The 19,863-nt window shown below is 31.9% G+C and overlaps 3 protein-coding genes and 1 non-coding gene across 7 annotated transcripts; 2 read left to right on the forward strand and 2 right to left on the reverse strand.

Moving 5' to 3' along the window:
- The first annotated feature begins 558 nt into the window (after nucleotides 1-558).
- On the forward strand, nucleotides 559-4,293 carry LOC117231907 (MATH and LRR domain-containing protein PFE0570w-like). 3 transcript variants are annotated; one of them, XM_033490847.1, is made up of 5 exons: nucleotides 559-613; nucleotides 953-1,257; nucleotides 1,397-2,582; nucleotides 2,663-3,385; nucleotides 3,461-4,293. In XM_033490847.1, exons 2-5 carry the CDS (start codon nucleotides 1,195-1,197, stop codon nucleotides 4,105-4,107), a joined length of 2,619 nt encoding a protein of 872 aa, XP_033346738.1. In that variant the 5' UTR covers nucleotides 559-613; nucleotides 953-1,194; the 3' UTR covers nucleotides 4,108-4,293. The 3 variants fall into 3 exon arrangements, with proteins under 3 accessions (XP_033346738.1, XP_033346739.1, XP_033346737.1); XM_033490848.1 differs by lacking the exon at nucleotides 559-613 and adding an exon at nucleotides 687-770; XM_033490846.1 differs by lacking the exon at nucleotides 559-613 and having other exon boundaries at nucleotides 777-1,257.
- LOC117231909 (kynurenine formamidase) lies at nucleotides 4,223-7,209 on the reverse strand. 2 transcript variants are annotated; one of them, XM_033490852.1, is made up of 8 exons: nucleotides 7,069-7,209; nucleotides 5,731-5,821; nucleotides 5,567-5,668; nucleotides 5,287-5,421; nucleotides 5,109-5,187; nucleotides 4,841-5,032; nucleotides 4,636-4,771; nucleotides 4,223-4,550 (listed from the first exon to the last, which is right to left on the reverse strand). In XM_033490852.1, the coding sequence occupies exons 1-8, from the start codon at nucleotides 7,072-7,074 to the stop codon at nucleotides 4,413-4,415; spliced, it is 879 nt and encodes a 292-aa protein (XP_033346743.1). In that variant the 5' UTR covers nucleotides 7,075-7,209; the 3' UTR covers nucleotides 4,223-4,412. The 2 variants fall into 2 exon arrangements, with proteins under 2 accessions (XP_033346743.1, XP_033346742.1); XM_033490851.1 differs by lacking the exon at nucleotides 7,069-7,209 and adding an exon at nucleotides 5,900-6,231.
- A 1,614-nt stretch (nucleotides 7,210-8,823) lies between these two features.
- Trnar-acg lies at nucleotides 8,824-8,896 on the reverse strand. The gene has a single exon. It is a non-coding gene; the product is annotated as a tRNA-Arg (tRNA).
- A 1,826-nt stretch (nucleotides 8,897-10,722) lies between these two features.
- LOC117231908 (innexin inx2-like) lies at nucleotides 10,723-12,360 on the forward strand. Its single transcript, XM_033490850.1, has 2 exons — nucleotides 10,723-10,864; nucleotides 10,972-12,360. The coding sequence occupies exon 2, from the start codon at nucleotides 11,143-11,145 to the stop codon at nucleotides 12,217-12,219; it is 1,077 nt and encodes a 358-aa protein (XP_033346741.1). The 5' UTR covers nucleotides 10,723-10,864; nucleotides 10,972-11,142; the 3' UTR covers nucleotides 12,220-12,360.
- The last annotated feature ends 7,503 nt before the right edge of the window (nucleotides 12,361-19,863 follow it).

Here is a 19,863-nt window from a genome sequence, read left to right on the forward strand (position 1 = left end):
TGAGATAGGTTAGGTTGTGCAAAATTTTATACTAACATTTCTAAAAGAGAAATAAATAATTAATTAAGTTATGAGATATCTTAATGTCTAATATATTATAACGTTGGTTATTATTATTATATATTTTGATAACAGAGAGAAAACTGATAATTAGTTGGTGATTCTAAGTATTAAGGATTAAGAGGCAAGAAGTTAAAGAAATAATCAAGAAATTAACATAAATAAAATGTATAGGAAAACTTCGATTCTAAATTTTCATCAATATAATCGTATTCAAAGATTAAAAAATAAGAGTACGATGCAAGTACAATATTTCGATATTTATTGTGCGAATAAGTTTTTCTAATTATTATTTTAAAGTTTTTACTCGTACCAACTTAATAATGCTATGAGAAAATCGTTTAGGTTTGACTCTAAAATTAGTGTTAGATTAACCTTAAATAGTAATAAAAACACTAACGTAAAACATTGTATCGTTATAGAAATATTGGAAATTTATATTTTATTCTGATCGCCTTTTATTCTGATCAATAAAAATTATTCTAATATTCTATTTTATTTTTTTCTAAAGTTTTATGTAGTCGCTTTCTTGGATAAAATTTATCTAAAACAGGTATTATCATCTTCTACTGGTTTATTTTTTCCTTTATGACAATAATTTACAAAATTGCGGAAGAATGGCGTTATTCCATTTTTTCTTAAGTTTTCTTTCCTATAGACTGTTTTGACAAAGTTTTTCCAATAAAACTTAAAGTTGCGTGATTAAGGTGGTATGTAACGTGAGGAAGTAAAGTCCCTAAAGGCTAATAATTAATTGTAACGTTGTAAATATAGTATATAAGAATTATTTATTTTTAAGAATACAATTTCGAATTTTTCTTCAACTGTTAACCTTTAAAGATAAAGATTTCAATGAAAACATCTAAATCAATATTGAATTGCATACTTTTAGTTTTACTTAATCAAATTTATCTATACTGTTAAAGTGGAAACAAAAATAAGGTGATGTTATAGCAGGCTAAATAGAAACGTGTATATACTTTTAAACAAACGCTAGTATGTATACACAATGAAAGGCTTTTGACGCAATTGTAATAGAATTAATCGTTATATTATCGTTTTTTGTCAGCAAGATAAGCGATGGATGTCATGTATTGTAATATTATAATCTAACTTTTTCATAAAATAATAAATATGGTTAGTAAGGAGAATGACATTATTTGTATCTCATCAGATGATGATGAAGATGCAAGACAGGTTCGTATATCTTGTTACATTAAAATATATATAATTATGTGAACTGTAAATTCTTAGCAATTCTAATGTGATGTATCTATGCTTAATAAGTTATGAACATGTTGAAAGACATTTAGAGTTCAAAATGTTATTGTTTCAGAATAAAACTGATGAAACACAAAGGTCAGTTATCAAATTAGTAAAAGATAATCATAACTCCCATTCTAACTTCTTAATAACTACTATAAGAGTAGAAGCTTCCTTGTGTGACAATGAAGCAGTAAAAAGACGTAAAAGAAAAGCATCTGAAATAGAAAATGTTGATAGTTTTTGTATTGACAAAAATTCTCAAGTTAATTCTCAAAAAGCTAATGTTAAAGTATGTAATGTGAAGGAGGAGGAAGAAACAGAAAAAGGAAGAGAAGAAAATAAAATATTATTGAAACCACAGTTGGTTGTAAAGGAGAAGAAAACTATTTCTTCTATGGAACAGGATATATTCTCTATGTTTATTAGTTTATGTTTACAGAAAGATCGTTCTGATGATATGAAAAAGATTGTTAATAAATTAAAAAGACGTTATGAACAGTTGGATCCTGTATATGCTCATTCTGAAGCTTTCAATAATTTTTTAAATCGAAAGAGAAATGACATAATGGAGAGTAATTGTAAACTTTACATATATATAGCTGAAGTAATGAATGAAATGAAAAATTGCTGTAAAGGAAAGTCGACATTATTATCAAATAGAGATTATTTTTCTGATGTAAACAAAACAAATAGAGATTGTAAACTAAATAATTCCAATGCATCTACTGGAATGTGTCCAAATATGACACAAACTAGTAATAGTATAATTAATGATAACGAAATGTTGTTGACTAGCGCAGATAATGAAGAAGAACAAAAAAAAGAACTTGCTACAGAAAAGAAAATTAGAAAAATTTTAAATGCAATGAAAAAATGTGAAAAGTATATAAAACATTTTGAAGAATTAGAAGTAGATTTTGATGATGAAGAAAATAGTAATTATATAAAATTAGAAAAATATAAACATCGAATGGTGGAACTGTATAATAAGTACTGTGAATATACTGGAGAAAATATTGATGCAGAACGGCAATATCTAAGACCAAAAGACTTCAGTACAACTAGTATTGTTGTTGTAAATAATGCTATTACAAGTTTCATTAATTCTAAAATATCAAAAAGAAACAAATTGAAGAAAATTGGTGATTTTACAAGAGCACTAATTTTCCCAGATTACAATGATATTTTACAATGCGTGACAAGATGTAATGATATAAATAATTTAGGTTTGAATAATAAAAAACTGCGTGAGATTGGTAAGTTATTATAATTTCACTAGTAATTACTATAATTTAAATAATTAAATTTAATCTTTATGTATTGTTAATTTTTATAGCAAAAAAGGCGTTCATCGATTTAGGAGAACATTTGCAAAGGTGTAGACGCAATGATTATTGGGATACATTTTCATTATTTCTTGAAAATAAAGAAGATGATCCTGCATTAAAGGATATGGAATTAGCTGAAAAATTAATGCAGAACAAGAGAATTGGTGAGAAGAAACTATCAGATACATTTGAGGAATATGTAAAGAAACAAGAAGAAATGAAAGATCAGATTACTCATCCTAAAAGATCAGAAAATGAAGAAGATGATGATGATAGCATAGAAAATAATGATGATGAAGAAGAAGATGATGATAATGATGAGGCTGACGATAATGGCATTAGTGACATTGATGTAAATCTGGATACAGATAACGATAAAAGTAGTTCATCGGAAGATGAGAATAGTACTGATAGAAGTGAAACATCTAAAAATAAAACAAATACAGAAGCCAAATCTAATACAGGAGAAGCTAACTCCGATATAGAAATGGGAGAAATATACCAACAAGAAATCAATGATAGATTAAAAGATCATAAGGGTGACAATTTAAAATCAAGAAAAGTTAACGATTTTGTGAATACATCTAATTATAAAAATAATTTTAAATCGGAGTCGATAATACAAAATGACACAATATCAGCGCCTAATATGACAAAGCATTTAAATATTACAACTAATATAGCATTCTCAACCACAACAGATAATAAAATTCTTATTAACAGAACAAAAGGTTAGTGATGAAAAAAAGTTAATCATTGAAGAATGAACAAAAACATGTAGATTTTATTACATATATGTGTTGTAGAGGATGATCCTAATATAATAAGTGAAAATCCAATGGATGACAAGTCACTAGAGGATAAGGCAGAAGAAGCAGAAGAAGCAGAAGAAAAGCCATTGTTACGAGTACGCTCTTTTGCTAAACCTCCGATTACGTGGAAAGATGGACAAGAGAAAGTAGGTGAATCTAATGAAAGTGAAGATACATTAAAGACATTAACTGCTAAAAATGTAATAGATCTTACACAAGATACTACACAAGAAAATTCGGTTCGTACTATTCAGGTAATTCCTATTGTAAAAGGTAACTGCAAGACATTTGTAATACCAACAGGTAAAAGCATAATTAATGTAAAAAATATTACAAATAATTATGTAAGATTGAATACTAAAAATATGGATTCACGTAATGTAACTAAATTAGGAAACGGTCAGATCATATCTTCGCCGCAAGCAATAGATAAAAATACAAAATTTACAAGTATAAATAATATTTCATCGAATTTAGTTAGTCAGGAAACAAATATTAATCAAATACAGAATTCACAAATGAAACAAAAAAGCACAAGTTCTGTGCTTCGGTCTAATCAAATGATAGTGCTACCCATGAAACAAAAGGAAAATACTTTGCAACGTCCAAAGACATTTTCATCAACGTCACAATCTAAATGACTCATAGAAAAGTTAAAAGCAGTTCGTCGTGATCATTGTTATGCAAAATTAACAAATGACAGATGACCAATAGACAGTCTAGAGTAAATAAACGTAATAACTTTTTTACAAACAATTTGTAATTTAGCAACAATGTATTAGTATACTGATATATTACATTAAATAAATTTTTTACGAATATCAAAATATATATATATATATATATATACAAATTTTATATGTTAAATATTATAAATTTATCTGATCGCATTAAAATTATATGTTTCTATATTCTTTCTGATTTTATATTATTAAATTATTCTTTTTCATTCATGAAAGATGTTATTTAGTATCACTTTTGTCAAAATAAATTCTTCATTCGTGAGTTCTTCCATGATATTAAAATGGTCAATATTTCCCCGAAGAAATATATACTGAACATCGTCTACTATTGTAATAAGTTGCTAGAATGAAAAGAATATAAGATTACAAATTTTTATTTAGAGCAGGAAAAAATTGTCACTTATTTATTTAGAATAACACGAGTACCTGAGTACACTCGCGTGATTCATTAATAAGTCCTGGTGAATCACATTCCCCAATAGTTACAATAACTTTCAACCCTTGGATGAGTGTGTTATTTTTGGTATCAAGAGTGGTAAAGCTATATGTGTTGATTTCATCTCTAAAACATATATGTTACATATTATTATGAACTAAAGTAAATAGTCTATATAAGTATTCAGATATTTACTTTGTAAGTTTCAAAGGCGTAACAATATTCGTATCGAGCAGGGGATTCAAATTATAAACGCCTCCTATTAACACGATACCTTTTAGTAGATTTAAGTATCCGTTTTTCGTCATTTCATCCAACCATAATTTATCATACAAAATGCTGGATGCTAAATGTGCGCCAGCGCTATGACCAGAGAGCCAAACATTCCTATAAGAATCCACCCAATTTTATCATTATATTATAAATTAACAAAATTATCATGTAAGTATTATGTGCATCTTACCGACATTCGAGATTCGATGCATAGTTTAATATATGTTTAATCGCTATTTTTATCTGAGATATTATATCCCCAAATTTGACTAAAATATAATATAAATATTAATTAAAATATTTTTTAAATATTTTTTTAAAATTGTGTATCTAGAGAAAGATAGAAATGTGAAAGAAATACAGTTTACCATTAGGACATAAATCGTAGCCAATGGTTATTACTTTAATTCCTTTATTAACAAAGACAGGAACTGTAAATGCAGCAAAATCTTTGCTACCTTCTTGCCAATAACCACCGTGAATGAATATAAATATGGGGGAATCTGGAAGAAACATGTATTGTTCAAAATACCATAATGGAAGTAAGCTAAAGTGAAATATTTAAAATTATTTACACTGCAAAAAACTGAAACAAACTGAAAATTTAAAACCTTTAATATGCGTACATGCGTAACATGAATAACATACCTTTGGGCAAGTCAGCTCCATAGATATCATATTTAGTTCGTTCTGTTGTTCCATACGGAATATTTAATTCGCATTTACAATTTTTACGAGCATCATCGGTAACTATAATAATATAAATAAATTATTGTTTACTTTAATTCGATTTCATGTTAATTTTAACTTACCCTTTTTAGCAAATTTATAATAATTTGATAATATTTGCATTTGATCGAACCTCTTGCTCCATTTGCTGGGACTATATAGTATCTCCTGTTCCTAAAACCAAACAAATGCAATTCTGAATAAATAGTAATGAGAATTCATTAACACCATAAGGAATCGATTAGTAGTTACCGAAATAGACATCTTTAATCCATATATTCATGTATACGTCCCAACTTCAAACAAGAAAAATTTAACTGTAACGATAACTATGTTCTTATTGGAGACACTCTCTTTAACATCACGTCGTCGAATTTTTGATAAAATTCACGATATCGTTAAACAGATAATGAGTTTTAACCAAAAGGATGCGATTTATCAGTTTATTTCAACAGTTGCGATATAATTCACTGAATGTTCCGTCATGTAATAAAAATTACTTGTACATTCTTTGAAACTCTAGTATTAAATATCGTGACTGTCCCTTGATTGTAGATTGCGCTACTGTTACATGCGCATGACTATGAAACTTACAACAGATTGCAATACATAATTATGTACTTTCACTTCTAGGAATTGGATGATACGATTTGCACAATGAAAGCAAAATTATTCATTAAAACTTATAGAATTTTAATTTAATTTAATTTAATTTAGAATTTTAAGATAATAATTTTACAATTAAGCCTTCTGTCAATGATTGAAGGATTCTGGTCATTTACATAATTTTATTCATGATAGTAACACTCATGCAACATAGAGTAAGCATTCGGAATGTTACATATTTAAGTGACTGATTATCGTATTTACGCTCAAGTTTATCTCAATTTATACCATAGTTTGATTTACATGAACACATTTTAATTTTATTATAAGTTTACAATATGATCATAGATAAATAAATAAATAAAAATATTTTTAATTAATTAATTAAACATATTGGAAAGATTTGACTTTTTATGTAATATTTCCTGGTATAAATATTTCTAAAAAGGAATCTCACTAATTGTATTTCAAGTAAAACAATCATTAAATATACGTAAGTATATATGTACATTTGAATTTTTAGTGGAACGATATTAATTCATTAAGTAAGGAAACATAAACAATGTGATCAATATCAGACGCTATATGTCCCCTTCGTTATAGCTCAATCGTATACAGCATGAGTTGAGACGATTTTTTTCTCTCGGGTGCTAGAAAATTTTAGAATAACTCGACAATCCTGTATCTCAGTTAAAGCAAAAGTGAATAAGTTGAAAAATTATGTTTGGCAAAGGAGGGCGTAAAATGGGAATGAAATATAGTAAATATGTATACTATATATATACATACGTTCAAAATACATATTTTACACATACATACATATCCTATAGCACGATCGTGACGAAAGTAACAAGAATAGAGTATGAGGGTCGAAGATATTGAAAACCAGAAAAACCGGTCCCTTCATTTTGGCCCCACTCTTCTGTAACGCGCGCCATTCTCCACGGAGAAGTCACAGGTAGGTCTGCAGCAGCTGATGTATCGAGTATCGTGCCACGTCAACGCCTACCCACAGACCACAGGTAAGAGAAACCTTTTTCAGTCAAAAATCCGTCGGTTCAACGGATATTTCGTTCGAGAGAGCTGAATAATGCACAATAAAATGCAAGCAGCGGTATAATCCAGGCCAGTGACGAACGATCATCGAACCTTCATGCATTCTTAAATCATTATTCGATCCATCTATCTTCACGATTCCTATTCGCAATGAAATCATTTCCTCGAACAAAAGATGTTACCTATAAAGTTATGTTTAATTTGAAACTATTTGAAGAAGTAATATTTGGTATATTTTTACTGAATCATTAATAATAAGGGAAAAGATTAAATTAGTAATTCGATACTTGAACGACATAAAAGCAGAATTATTCTGTCAATTTAAAGATTCCTTGTGAAGGAACGTCTTCGTACTTGCCTTGATAGTCCTCGGTTTACACTGTCTTGCAACCGGTTTTCGTGTGCATACTGGGTTAATTTATTTGACCCACCGACTACGCTCGCTTCCAATTAGTTTCCAGGGCATTAAGTAGATATCCTTCTATACCGTGTTACCTTCGTTGGAATTCAGGATCGGCCCGTGGCTATTAATAGCAGCGATTCCGGCATTTGTTCGCGAACTAGATATCATAATATATTCCTTCAAGTCATTCCGAATTGAGTAGGTATGACATGTATTGCTGAAGATCGTACTGATTATAGACGTTTCCACGCGTATTTGCATTCTATCGCCGACCCTTCTCTTAAGCTTTTCGAATAACTAAGGTTTACCTGCTTAACAGTTAATCAGTAAGAGAAAGTACAGTCAAACTGCGATTTGTATTGTTAGAAGAGACTGAAAATGAATGGTTAAGGTTAAGACAGGGAAATGAACTTTCTCGATAAAAATGTTTTGACTCGCAATTTGAATATCCAAAGCATTTCTTAATACAATTCATGATCAATTATGAAACAAAATAGTTGTTCTATTTTATCCGACTGCTTTCAACTTAAGATGGCATGAATAATCCAGTAAAGATAGATATATGACAAATGTATTTCTTGTAAGATGTCAGTGCTTTAATTTTGAAAAAAAAAAAAAAAGAAAAGAAAAGAAAAGAAAAAAAGAAAAGAAAAAAAGAAAAGAAAAAGAAAAGAAAAAAGAAAAGAAAAAAGAAAAGAAAAAGAAAAAAGAAAAAAAAAAAAAGAAAAAGAAAAAAAAAAAAAAGAAAGAAAAAAAAAAAAAAAAAAAGAAAAAAAAAGAAAAAGAAAAGAAAAGAAAAAAAAAAAAAAGAAAGAAAAAAAAAGAAAAGAAAAGAAAAAGAAAAAGAAAAGAAAAAAGAAAAGAAAAAAGAAAAGAAAAGAAAAGAAAAGAAAAGAAAAGAAAAGAAAAGAAAAGAAAAGAAAAGAAAAGAAAAGAAAAGAAAAGAAAAGAAAAGAAAAAAAATATATTTGAGACATTGTTTGTGAGATATAAAGAAAAAGAAATGCATTATCGGATTATAAAAATAATTAATTGTTTAGTACAGTTGACCTAAAATTATATTGATTCTATCATTTAAGGGATGAAATATGTTTTAGGAAAAAAGAAATTCCGATCCTGCCAGGATTCGAACCTGGAATCTTCTGATCCGTAGTCAGACGCGTTATCCGTTGCGCCACAGGACCGACCTTGGTTTTATTTTTTATATACATGTACAAAGTGTATAATAGTATTTATATTATATATTAAAATTGTATTTGTTTGTATAATTTTGCTTAAATAAAATAAATCCCATAATACTTTGACAGTAAAGAGTGTAATTGTGATTGTAATGCTTGTCTAGTAGTATCTGCAAGACAGTATAACTAACCTAATATAACAATATATAACAATATATAATAATCTGTTTGCCATTAAGAAACGTAAGTATTTATTAATATTTATTAATATTTATTAATGTTCAGATTTTAAAGTTATTCTTCCAAGAATGCCAATGACGATTCAGATCCGTGACAATCAAATAGAGATACAGTTACGTTACCGGAGACTTACCGTCAGCTGCAGATAAGGATATGATATAGCAAAATCAATTTATAGAAAGAGTTCACTGGAATGCAATGTCAGAGAATCTTTTTATCGATAAAGCATAACTGAAATAGATAATGACATTTAAGCATAATATTAACATTACAAATATTCGTGATAAAAAGAATATAAGGTTGTGATTGACTACCTCTATTAATGTGTATGAACAGATCATGTGTACTCATAATACATAATTTACTATAAAGGCGATTTAATTTGTCTAATTATCAGCGTCTGCTGATTTCAGATTAAATAGTAATTAATCTACATATCGATTTGAGATTAAAGTAGCTTTTACCTATTTATTTAATTTAAGTAATCCGTGGAGTAATGGAGGTCAATAAAAATTATTTGTTAGGGATAATTACTATTCATTACAGAGTATCATTCTAGAACGGTGCAAAACTTCAGATAGAAAGTGGTATGTTAAGTCTGGTATTTGTAATACGAAACATATAATACATATAGTGCAAGTTATTCCGATTACCTCTTTCGAGCTTTTTTTAATAATCCTGTTGAATTAAACCCCTTGTATATTTTGCTTTAATAAAATTCAAGCATATGATTTTATTACAAAATATTTTCATGCCAAATATTTCCGTTGTATTCTAAAATATTCGATTCGATAAAAATTTAGCTATATAAAAACGGTAGTACTCAAATAACTAAAGAGAATGGAGTTAACGATATGAGATGGAAAACAAGGTAAATGACACTATTACCAATAAAGAAGTAATTTACAATTATCAATTTTTGACTGGTTATTCTATTTAAGCAGCGTATATTCTTTCAAAACTAAGCCTTCAATTGAAGAGACAGCATTTAAACTTTTGATTAAATAATCGAAATTTACTAAACGAAAGAAACTACGTTTATTGTAAGAGTAAATGTTTATAGTAACGCTCTAAACAAATATTTCATGGCTATTATCCTTAAATTTAAATAAGATCGTACACGAGAGTGGCGTGGGTTGCTTTTTCGATTACGCATGCGTACATGCGTCTGGAGGTTTCGCTGGAACGTTGGAACCGATGTTAGCCGAGCACAATCGAACCTATACGAACGACGGGCCTAAGTTTCTTGTGATCCGGGCCGACGCGGCGGTTAAAAGAGACGAAAAGTGGGGTTAGGTTATAGTAAAGGGACAAGAGTGTGAAAGAGAACCTAAGACAGACAGAGACAGAAAGAGAGACGAGTTTTCTCGTGTCCGTAAGTGGGGATAGAATCTTGGTGTGCAGCAGAAGTAAACGTATAGTATAGCGTCCCCAACCAGGCTGTGTATAATCTGCAAGCGAGACAGAGATAAGACGTTATACGGTATACATACGCAAGAGAGAAGAAGCGAATCGACGAAGAAGAAGATAGACAGAGAGAAGAGCAAAAGGAAGCAGCTTACGGAACGGCATGTCCTCGTGTGCTCGTGTCGTAGAGCGTTTCTGAACGCAGCCATTACGACACAACCGCTCTCGGTGACGCTTTGCTGCGGTAGAGCCGTGCTCACGCGCGCAGTGGTCACGGAACGATCGGAACGGAACACACGTGTTTTCGGAAATTCGAACGAGATTTCGGTAAACGAAATTTATTCAGTGATAGATATATCGGTAACGAATAGAAATACAACGATTATCGCGATAAACGAATTTTTTGAACTCTGTTTGTTTTTGTGCGTGTGCAGGGAGGCCCAGGGACGCTTCTTGACGCCTCTTGACGCGCGGCGTCACGTCGCGCGGGTCATCAACAACCCGAGTGTCCGGTTTGATTGGTAAATAGTAAAGTAAAACTTGCGATTGGGATAAATCGCTCGATTTCTCTCTTGTGGTACCTGTTCGAAGGAAAATAATCAACCATGTTTGACGTATTCGGTTCAGTAAAGGGACTGCTCAAGCTAGACAACGTTTGCATCGACAATAATGTCTTCCGGCTGCACTACAAAGCTACGGTGATCATATTAATTGCTTTTTCGTTATTGGTCACGTCCAGGCAATATATCGGAGACCCTATAGACTGTATCGTGGACGAAATACCGCTTCACGTGATGGACACTTACTGTTGGATCTACTCGACGTTCACGATCCCTGATCGAACTGGCGTAGTCGGCAAAGACATAGTGCAACCAGGTGTTGCGTCCCACGTCGATGGCGAGGACGAAATAAAGTACCACAAATATTATCAGTGGGTGTGCTTCACGCTGTTCTTCCAGGCGATATTGTTTTACGTGCCACGTTACCTGTGGAAGACTTGGGAAGGTGGTAGAATCAAGATGCTAGTTCTAGACCTAAATTGCCCAGTAATGAGCGACGAATGCAAATCGGAAAGAAGGAAATTACTAGTCGAGTATTTCGCTTCGAATTGGCACACTCAGAATTTTTACGCATTCCGTTTCTTCCTCTGCGAAGTGCTAAATTTCATTAACGTAGTCGGCCAGATCTACTTCATGGACTTCTTCTTGGATGGCGAGTTCACCACCTATGGCTCGGACGTGGTGAAATTTACAGAAATGGAACCTGAGGAGAGGATCGACCCGATGTCACGGGTATTCCCGAAAGTGACCAAATGTACCTTCCACAAATATGGTGCGTCCGGTACGGTGCAGAAATTCGATGGTCTCTGCGTGTTACCGTTAAACATCGTCAACGAGAAGATATACGTGTTCCTCTGGTTCTGGTTCATCATCCTGTCGGTGTTGAGCGGTTTGACCCTGGCGTACCGTGCCGCGGTAGTAGCCGGACCGAAACTTCGCTTAGTGCTCTTGCGTGCCCGATCGCGCCTCTCCAAGCCGGAGCATATCGGAACCATCGCTGAGAAGTGCCAGATCGGTGACTGGTTCGTTCTTTATCAGCTCGGCAAGAACATAGATCCTGTGGTGTACCAGCAGCTCGTCGTCGATCTTGCCACGAAACTACAGGGCAAAGAATCCGTCTAGTTTCTTACATACATTCTTAGAATTCCTCTTTTTTCTTTTCTTTTCCCCTGCTTCTTCGTTTTTACTATTCGATTCATCAACAGATCCGATTAGTCGAGTCGAATCAAGTTGTAGTTTACCGTATTTTCATTAATGTAGTTATTTGAAGATCGAAAGCCATTTTGAATTACGTTTATTTTTCGTATCTGTAACATATATATGGGACGTATACGTGCATTCCAACAATTTTGGACAAATTTTTCGTAGTTCATTTGGCATAAGTGTAAAGTGAGTTGCCTTACCGATCGTGACATGATAATTCTCGATCGGAAGTGCAAGTTCTGTTTAACATATCAAGCGAAGCAAATGAAGAAATTAATCATTTTTCTTTTTTGTCTCTCTCTCTCTCTCCTCTTTCTCTATCTCTCTCTCTTTTTTTTTTTTAGTTAAACAGTTAAACAATACATTCATTTCCATCTGCACTACAGTATACACGAGACTATCAATAGTTTCTGTCGATAGCTAGCGACCATAGATACATGTTCGATCCTACTCATAGCCTCGTCACGTAATTTCCTTGAATCCTTTGACTTCGATATCATCCATAGATCATTGTTTTTTCCTTTTAGTATCTTTTTTAATACTACACATTTTTGTAACTAAATCTAATTTACGATCCAATGTACACAATGTCAAAAATTGCGCCATGCTGTTCCGTGATATCGTTATCGATATTAAGAAACAATAAGACGAATACCTTATATTTGCTTTCATTTTTCTAACGTCATCGTTTTTATTCGCGAAAATAATGTTTCCCATCTGCTCGGTCGATATCGCTCGATAAATCTACAAGCATTGGTAGCACAAATATAACGAGGATGTATATGTGTGTGTATATATATTATACATATCGTACATACACACACGCGCATATATAGCTATATACCTATACACATGCGAGATAGAGGGAGAAAGAGCTTACAAGTATTAAATTGCTCCGAGACATGGAGGCTTTGTAGAGAGAAACTTCGATTGTGTGATATAAAATGGGAGACGACACGACATTTTCATTTCTCTTGCCATTCTCCTTTTCTCGGCATTTTTTTCCATTTCATCTCTTTTTGTCTTCTTTTTTTTCTTTTAGAACAAGCGCCTTTGCTTTTTTTTATTTGCTTCGAATGGATGCGTTCGTATTCTTTGCTATTTTCTTTTTTTCTCTTATTGTTGGATGAAACAATGCACGAGAGAAGGAGAAATCGAAAAGTCGGGTTGTGCAGGTTTGTCGCGAAGATTAAATGGTCCCTCATCGACCCCACTCTTCGTTCGAGAATCGAACGACGCGTCGCTTCGTCTTCCTAGAAATGTAATTTTTCTGCTTACCATATTATTATTTTCTCATATCGTAGGCGTACATCTTGTACATTGTAGAATATCTTATAAAATAGAGAATATATATAAATTTATATTATATATATATATAGAAAGAGGGAGTCCGAAATAAATGAGAAGAGGAGAAAAAGAGGGAAAGAGCACGCACGAGAGAGAGAAGAGTGAATGAGATCGAGTGAGAGGGAGAAGGGCAGCCATGCAGACGGGTAGTTTAGAAAGAAAAAATGCTGTAACGAAAAATTTCCTTTGAACGTTTATTTTCGCTTGCTTTTTCTCTATTAATACTTTTAACTCATTGCGATAATTAGAATGTTATATACATTTATATATATATATATATATTTTACTATACATGGAGGGACCAAAAGAAAGAAAAGAAGAAGCGTCAAAAAAAGTCTATAGACTTTCATCGATGAACATACGTAGATTTCTTTTTCTCCATCCTTTCTTAGTGTTACTTTTGCTCGTCCATCATTTCCGTTTCTCCTATTTGAAACGTTTGAAACTACTACCTTAAAATTGTCGTTACTGTCGGAATTATTGTAATACCGTCCTTTATATGCGACCTAAGTGAAATTCTAAAGAAAAAAAGGAATAGACGCGAGAAAAAGACTATTTTAAGAAGAAATAAAAGACAATAAAGATAACGTACGTTTAGCTGGTAAGAATTTAAAAGGGAAGAAATGGAAAACGTGCGCGCGAGCTTGAGAGCTCAGATAATCGTTTTTCGCATACCAATTCTCATTGTCAAATGTAGTAATATGTAATTCTTCTTGAGGGATCCATGCTCAAAGTAAGACTGCCAAGTAATCGAAACACTCCACATCATCGTGATTTTTGTATTTTGTATCTATCATATTTAGGATTGTACACGTGAATAGAATTTAGAACTTTCTCTCATTACACTTATTACATATATATATACACATATATGTATATATATTATTCATATAAATATGTTATATATATACTTCCTTCTCTCTTGCTTTTCATGCCAGTGTTCCCTTTTCGATTTTGATTAATTTCGTTCGCATAATATCTCCCCAGAGGTGTTTGTTCCTTTTCTTTATAAACCGTCAGTTTACTCCCGTTTACTTTTTTTATATTGATAATTTTAATAATCATAGTCGTTATCTTCTCACGCACACATATACACAGACATATATTTAATTTCCTGATTCAGAGAAGTTGAGGGTAAGAAAAAAGTTCTGCAATTTACTTCTTTTCTTGTCGAAATACATTAAATCGTTTATGATAACTCACTGGAATTTGAAGAATCAAAAGACGCTGAGAAGCTATGTTTTAGTTCCAGTGCCTTTGGACGCCGAGTATTCGATCAAACTTCCTCAAGGAACCAAGAGTACTCCAAAGGCTGTAACTAATTAACATGTTCCTTTCTACATAGCTTATTAGCCATCGATGATAATTAATAAATTAAAGCTATTAAACGCACAACAAAATTGCTTAATAAGAACGTACAAACTATTAATATGTATTAGCGTATCAGTAAAATCTCTATTTTCCTCTAATGGATATTACTCTAACGCACGATAGATGCTTGCCCTTCAATTTTCATGTGGAAAAACAACTTTGCCTTTTAAGCTTACGTGGCACGGAACGTGTTAAATACGATAAGTCTACGAGAGTAGTAGAGATTAGCGTTGAAATTGTTATTATAAAATAATCGGGAGGAAGAAAGAAAAGTGCCTATTTCATACGCATATGGTGTAATGAGCGATGGAATCGCATTCGTAGATAGCAATAGTGTCGGTGCATTGTTCTATTCTAATGAATGTCCATGCTGCTTAGTGCAGGAACGTAATATGTATATCTACTATAATCATACATGTACGTTGTATGCACGTGCTTCCTCGTGCCTGTAGAAGCGATAAGATATGAGAAACAATTATTATATATGAAGAAAAATATATATTATATATATATATATATAGAATTATAAAGATCCCAGCTAGTTGACTTGCTGGAAGAACGAGTGATAATTGATTAGTAATGACAATTGATATGTTATTTTTTTCCCTATTATTAATATCCTGTTCTTTACTCGTTGATAATGATAGTTACTACTTACTATAGTAAGACGAAAAATGTATGTTGCGACAAAAAAATGTGTTTTTATAAAATTTTCTATTACAGGAACAGCGCACACTTTGTGAATTAACTTTCTTTTGACATATATATGCGTTCTCATCATGTTTCTTCGAGGATCGACAATGTACTGCCAGAATAATCCTATATTTTCGTAAAAATGTTCTATGGGATTAAACAAATAAAACGTCAGCGAGTAATCAATGCTTTCCATGATTCCTGAATTTCAGGATCGCGCCTCCTTCCGTCGAGATTACCCACGTATAATGCTTTAATTAATTTTATGCTATAGGTTATGATGGGTAAGTAAAGTCGTTCACGGGGAAAAGGAACTCGTGTGTTAAAGATAGCGGTAATTTTAATTAATTGTTCGGTTTATAAGACTTATATCTCACAATTAGCTTGTCGTTTACTATTAATTTTTTCAATAAAGATAATTAATAACCGCCATAGCGCAATTTCTGTATGACATACGAATATGTTTTTGAGAAACGTGGAATAATTGAATAAACAACGTTAAGTAATTAAAAAATAATTCGACTAATTTAACGCGTCCAAAGTTGTCCAACGCGTCCGTTGGTTATCTTACTATTATATGTAAGGATCGAATGGAGTTTGTATTATCTTTCTATGTACTGATAAACGTAGATCAGTTAAATGCTATATATTATATAGGGATTAAGTACAGTTTTGTATTTTCGTAGTTTTATGACTAGTTTTATTTACTATACGTAAAGAGGAATAATTTGAAAAATTGTAACTAATACGGAGTGAATAACAGAAATATTTACACTTTATGAATTACTAATCCTAGGATAATTCTGCGAAATATCTAATTTTCTAATTATATTTTAATAAATTAAATAAATTTATTTGATTAAATTGATTGCTTAAATTGATTGCAAAGTTAAATAAAGTGAAAAAATTGAATCGTAAAAATTAATCTCTTGGGATGATATAAAATTTCGATTTAATAATAGAAATTTCAAACTAGAAATGTATCATGGTATTTCGCTAATAGAAATATCGTTCCACTACGACCTTCGATTAAGCTTTCATGACCCTGCATGATCCCTATTGATGGAATTTATTAAAACTATGCGATCTCCAGAGGGTTCGTTGCACATGCATGTACACTGCTTCGGGATTGACGATCATGGAAACGGACCTCGACGCTCGAGGTCCAACTAATTTCGGTTCCCTCTGTTCGCGTTATTGTATCAGGGGACATGAAGATTATTCTCATTTTGCCGATTAGTAATTTAAATCTCATCCTTAACGTAAAATTGAGCCATTATCTTGTGTCCGCGGGTCATCCTAGATTTATCCTCCGGTTATTTTCTTAATCACTTTTTACAGCAAATTTTATAACTAAATTTAATGGTAAATTAATTTCGAAGAATTTGATTCAATATCAAAAGATCAGACATTACGAAAATATTTTCCAATATGACTTTGTTTCTTAAAATGTCTGTAATATTGAGCGGTACAAAAATGTGTAAAATGGTGGTATTGTATATATCATATGGTCACGTATTCATAATAAATAAGAATGCAGCAAAACGTGAAACAATGTCTTTGTTCAGCTGCCAGAACAAAAACAATATGATCCAGGTATTACGAAAAGATGATTATAAAAAAAGGGAATCCATGTTCGCTATCTTCAGGTAGGACACACAATTAGTGTGACGGTAAACATTCGAGGTGTAATCATTAAATATTCGAAATAAAAATAGTGTTGATAACATTGAATGGAAATACTAAGATACAGAAAATCATTGTTTATGACGTTACAGAAATAATTAGCGAGAAGCTTTGAGAAACAATTCTTTACTAATTTTCGATCATTATTAAATCACGTTTATATTAGGACATAAAGAATCAACCAGTGTAAGAATTGTATTTCCGTTAAATTCCTTCTCTATGTATTCAACGATCTAAATACATATCTAAAGAAAAAGAGGATTAAAAGGTTACAAAAAGCAAGGCAACATTTATTATCGCTCGTTATGAATCAATCTTTGCATGAAAAAAATGAAACTGAATTATGTAAGCAGTAATTAGAAATTACATTGTAACTGATTTATGGCTTTTGTATGCTACAAATGAACAGCCAAGCAGACAGTAACAAACAGGCCAAGAACGATGGAACTGAATGTATAATGCGTGTAAATAAGTAACATGTACGAATGGAGAAGTCAGAGGACAGAATTTTCTTTGCAGGATCCGTTGAGTTTGCTGGCTGGAGGCGACTGCATCAGGGGCAACGGCCGGTCAAAGTCCTACCTTCGACATTCTATCCCTCCCACCTCTTTGTTCGTGTCTTTCTTGTTCGCCGTTTCTCTTTCCCTTGCAACTTTACTCTTCTTCCACCTCAAACTTGTTCCCTCTCATCTCCTTATCTTATTTGGTCTTTCCCTTTTTTTCCCCTCCCTTCCATTTACCTTTCCTATCTCCTCTGGCGTATCTTCCTAATTTTGGACGTTTTTTCATCCGTTCCCCTGTCAGCTTTACACGTTGCATTCGAATTTTCTTCTCTAAATATTGCTATCTTTTGTCGTTCCTACGTTTTCTCAGATTATCTTCCGAGTTGTTTCAGTGATATTTTTTAGGATCCTTTGTGGATTTTGGACTTAGAATATTACGAAGGAAGTATACTTTGGACTGGATTTTCAACGAAACCTAAGATTTCAATTACAATAGAACAACGTTTATCTAATAACAAATTACCAAATAACATTTATTTAATTACCAAATAACGATTATTAAAATTTATCGAAGAATTAACTATTTGCATTCCTCCGAATATAGTGGCGTTTCGTGGAAAAGTTTCGCACAAAAGTTGAATTGAAATCACTGAATCGTACTTACGTTAGATTCTCTAGTACACGATGATAAGCTTTTGTATCTCACGGTCGTGTTTCTGAATAGAGTAAAACTCGCGATAAAATACAATTAATCATCGCGATTGTATTCGACGCAATTCCAACGTGATTACCGTGAAATCGCCGGTTTGATATAGATTAAGGAAGATTTGTTCCGTAATTTTTATCGATAAATAACGCGACAGTCATCCAGATCAACGATTATTAAGGGTTCTATACGGTCGTACTATCGTATTTGTAGCAGCTGTTTAAATGTTGTGATTATTGTCGCGACATTATTCTTACATAAAAGTATGCAGATGTCTCATTAAATAGTGCAAAATGTGTACATTATTTACAATGCCCTAGGGAACATTGTGTAATTTTAATCACTTTACATCTACATTTACATTTGTCGAAATATAGTCTCAATATAAGTTTCGTTTTTCTGTCCTATCGTAAAAGTAATTTTAAGAGGCAGATTAATCACCAAATTTAAAATATCGTTAATTCAAGCGGTTATTCTCTAACGCGATAAAGTTCAATATCATATAATAAACTACACAACAATTTTTTCAAGCGAAGAAACTTATATTTCATATATAATACAATAAAAAGTTAATAAATAATTTACTAACGGCAAAGTACTGCCAGAAGATCAATAAATGTCATCATTTCTCATATTTCAAACTGGAAGACTTCCTAAATAATAAAATTCTTGCATTCTGTTCGTTATATCTGTTTAAATAAACCTTGGCAAATGTTCACGGTTTGGAAACATTTTACCGTTTCATCCTATCTAAATACTACCATATTTCTTTGAGTAATTCTATCATAAACTGTTTCTCTTTTTAGACACAATTTTCATTGTAAATTTTGATCAATTTCATAATAATCCCGGTGACGTTATCGTTATATAAATCTGGAGAAATCCATCAGGTGTTTCACCGTAATAAGGAGACTTACCGAGGATCCGCTAGGATGGTGCACAGAGAAATCTTTGACTACTCTACATTCTTCTCGGTGACACCCAACAGATCTCACAAAGGACATGACCTAACAAACACGACGATAGTACCCCGCTGGGGGTAGCCACATGTTATATTAGTATACCGCTATAATATTTTACCAAATGTCCTACTGGACAAATTGTAAAATACAAATAAATAAATAAAAAAAAAAAATTCTTCTCGGTTGCACGAAATGCTTTATCATTGGAAACGGCGAAGTAAAGGTCAAAAGGTATATGAAAATTTCCTCGAATCAAAGCCAGAGAAATGATCTACTTTCAATAGTTTCTTAAATG

This window comes from Bombus vosnesenskii, unplaced genomic scaffold (genome assembly GCF_011952255.1).
Source record: "Bombus vosnesenskii isolate JDL3184/JDL3185 unplaced genomic scaffold, Bvos_JDL3184-5_v1.1 scf7180000013275, whole genome shotgun sequence".
Classification (NCBI taxonomy): Eukaryota; Metazoa; Arthropoda; class Insecta; order Hymenoptera; family Apidae; genus Bombus; species Bombus vosnesenskii.

Excerpts from the sequence above, each read along its gene's own strand:
- LOC117231908 (XM_033490850.1), top strand. The coding sequence starts at position 11,143 with ATGTTTGACGTATTCGGTTCAGTAAAGGGACTGCTCAAGCTAGACAAC.
- LOC117231907 (XM_033490847.1), top strand. The coding sequence starts at position 1,195 with ATGGTTAGTAAGGAGAATGACATTATTTGTATCTCATCAGATGATGAT. Across the intron at positions 1,258-1,396 it reads ATGATGAAGATGCAAGACAG|AATAAAACTGATGAAACACA; the intron begins GTTCGTATATCT and ends TTATTGTTTCAG. Across the intron at positions 2,583-2,662 it reads TAAAAAACTGCGTGAGATTG|CAAAAAAGGCGTTCATCGAT; the intron begins GTAAGTTATTAT and ends TAATTTTTATAG.
- LOC117231909 (XM_033490851.1), bottom strand. Across the intron at positions 5,422-5,566 it reads TGGAGCTGACTTGCCCAAAG|ATTCCCCCATATTTATATTC; the intron begins GTATGTTATTCA and ends TGTTTCTTCCAG. Across the intron at positions 4,551-4,635 it reads AATCACGCGAGTGTACTCAG|CAACTTATTACAATAGTAGA; the intron begins GTACTCGTGTTA and ends TTTTCATTCTAG.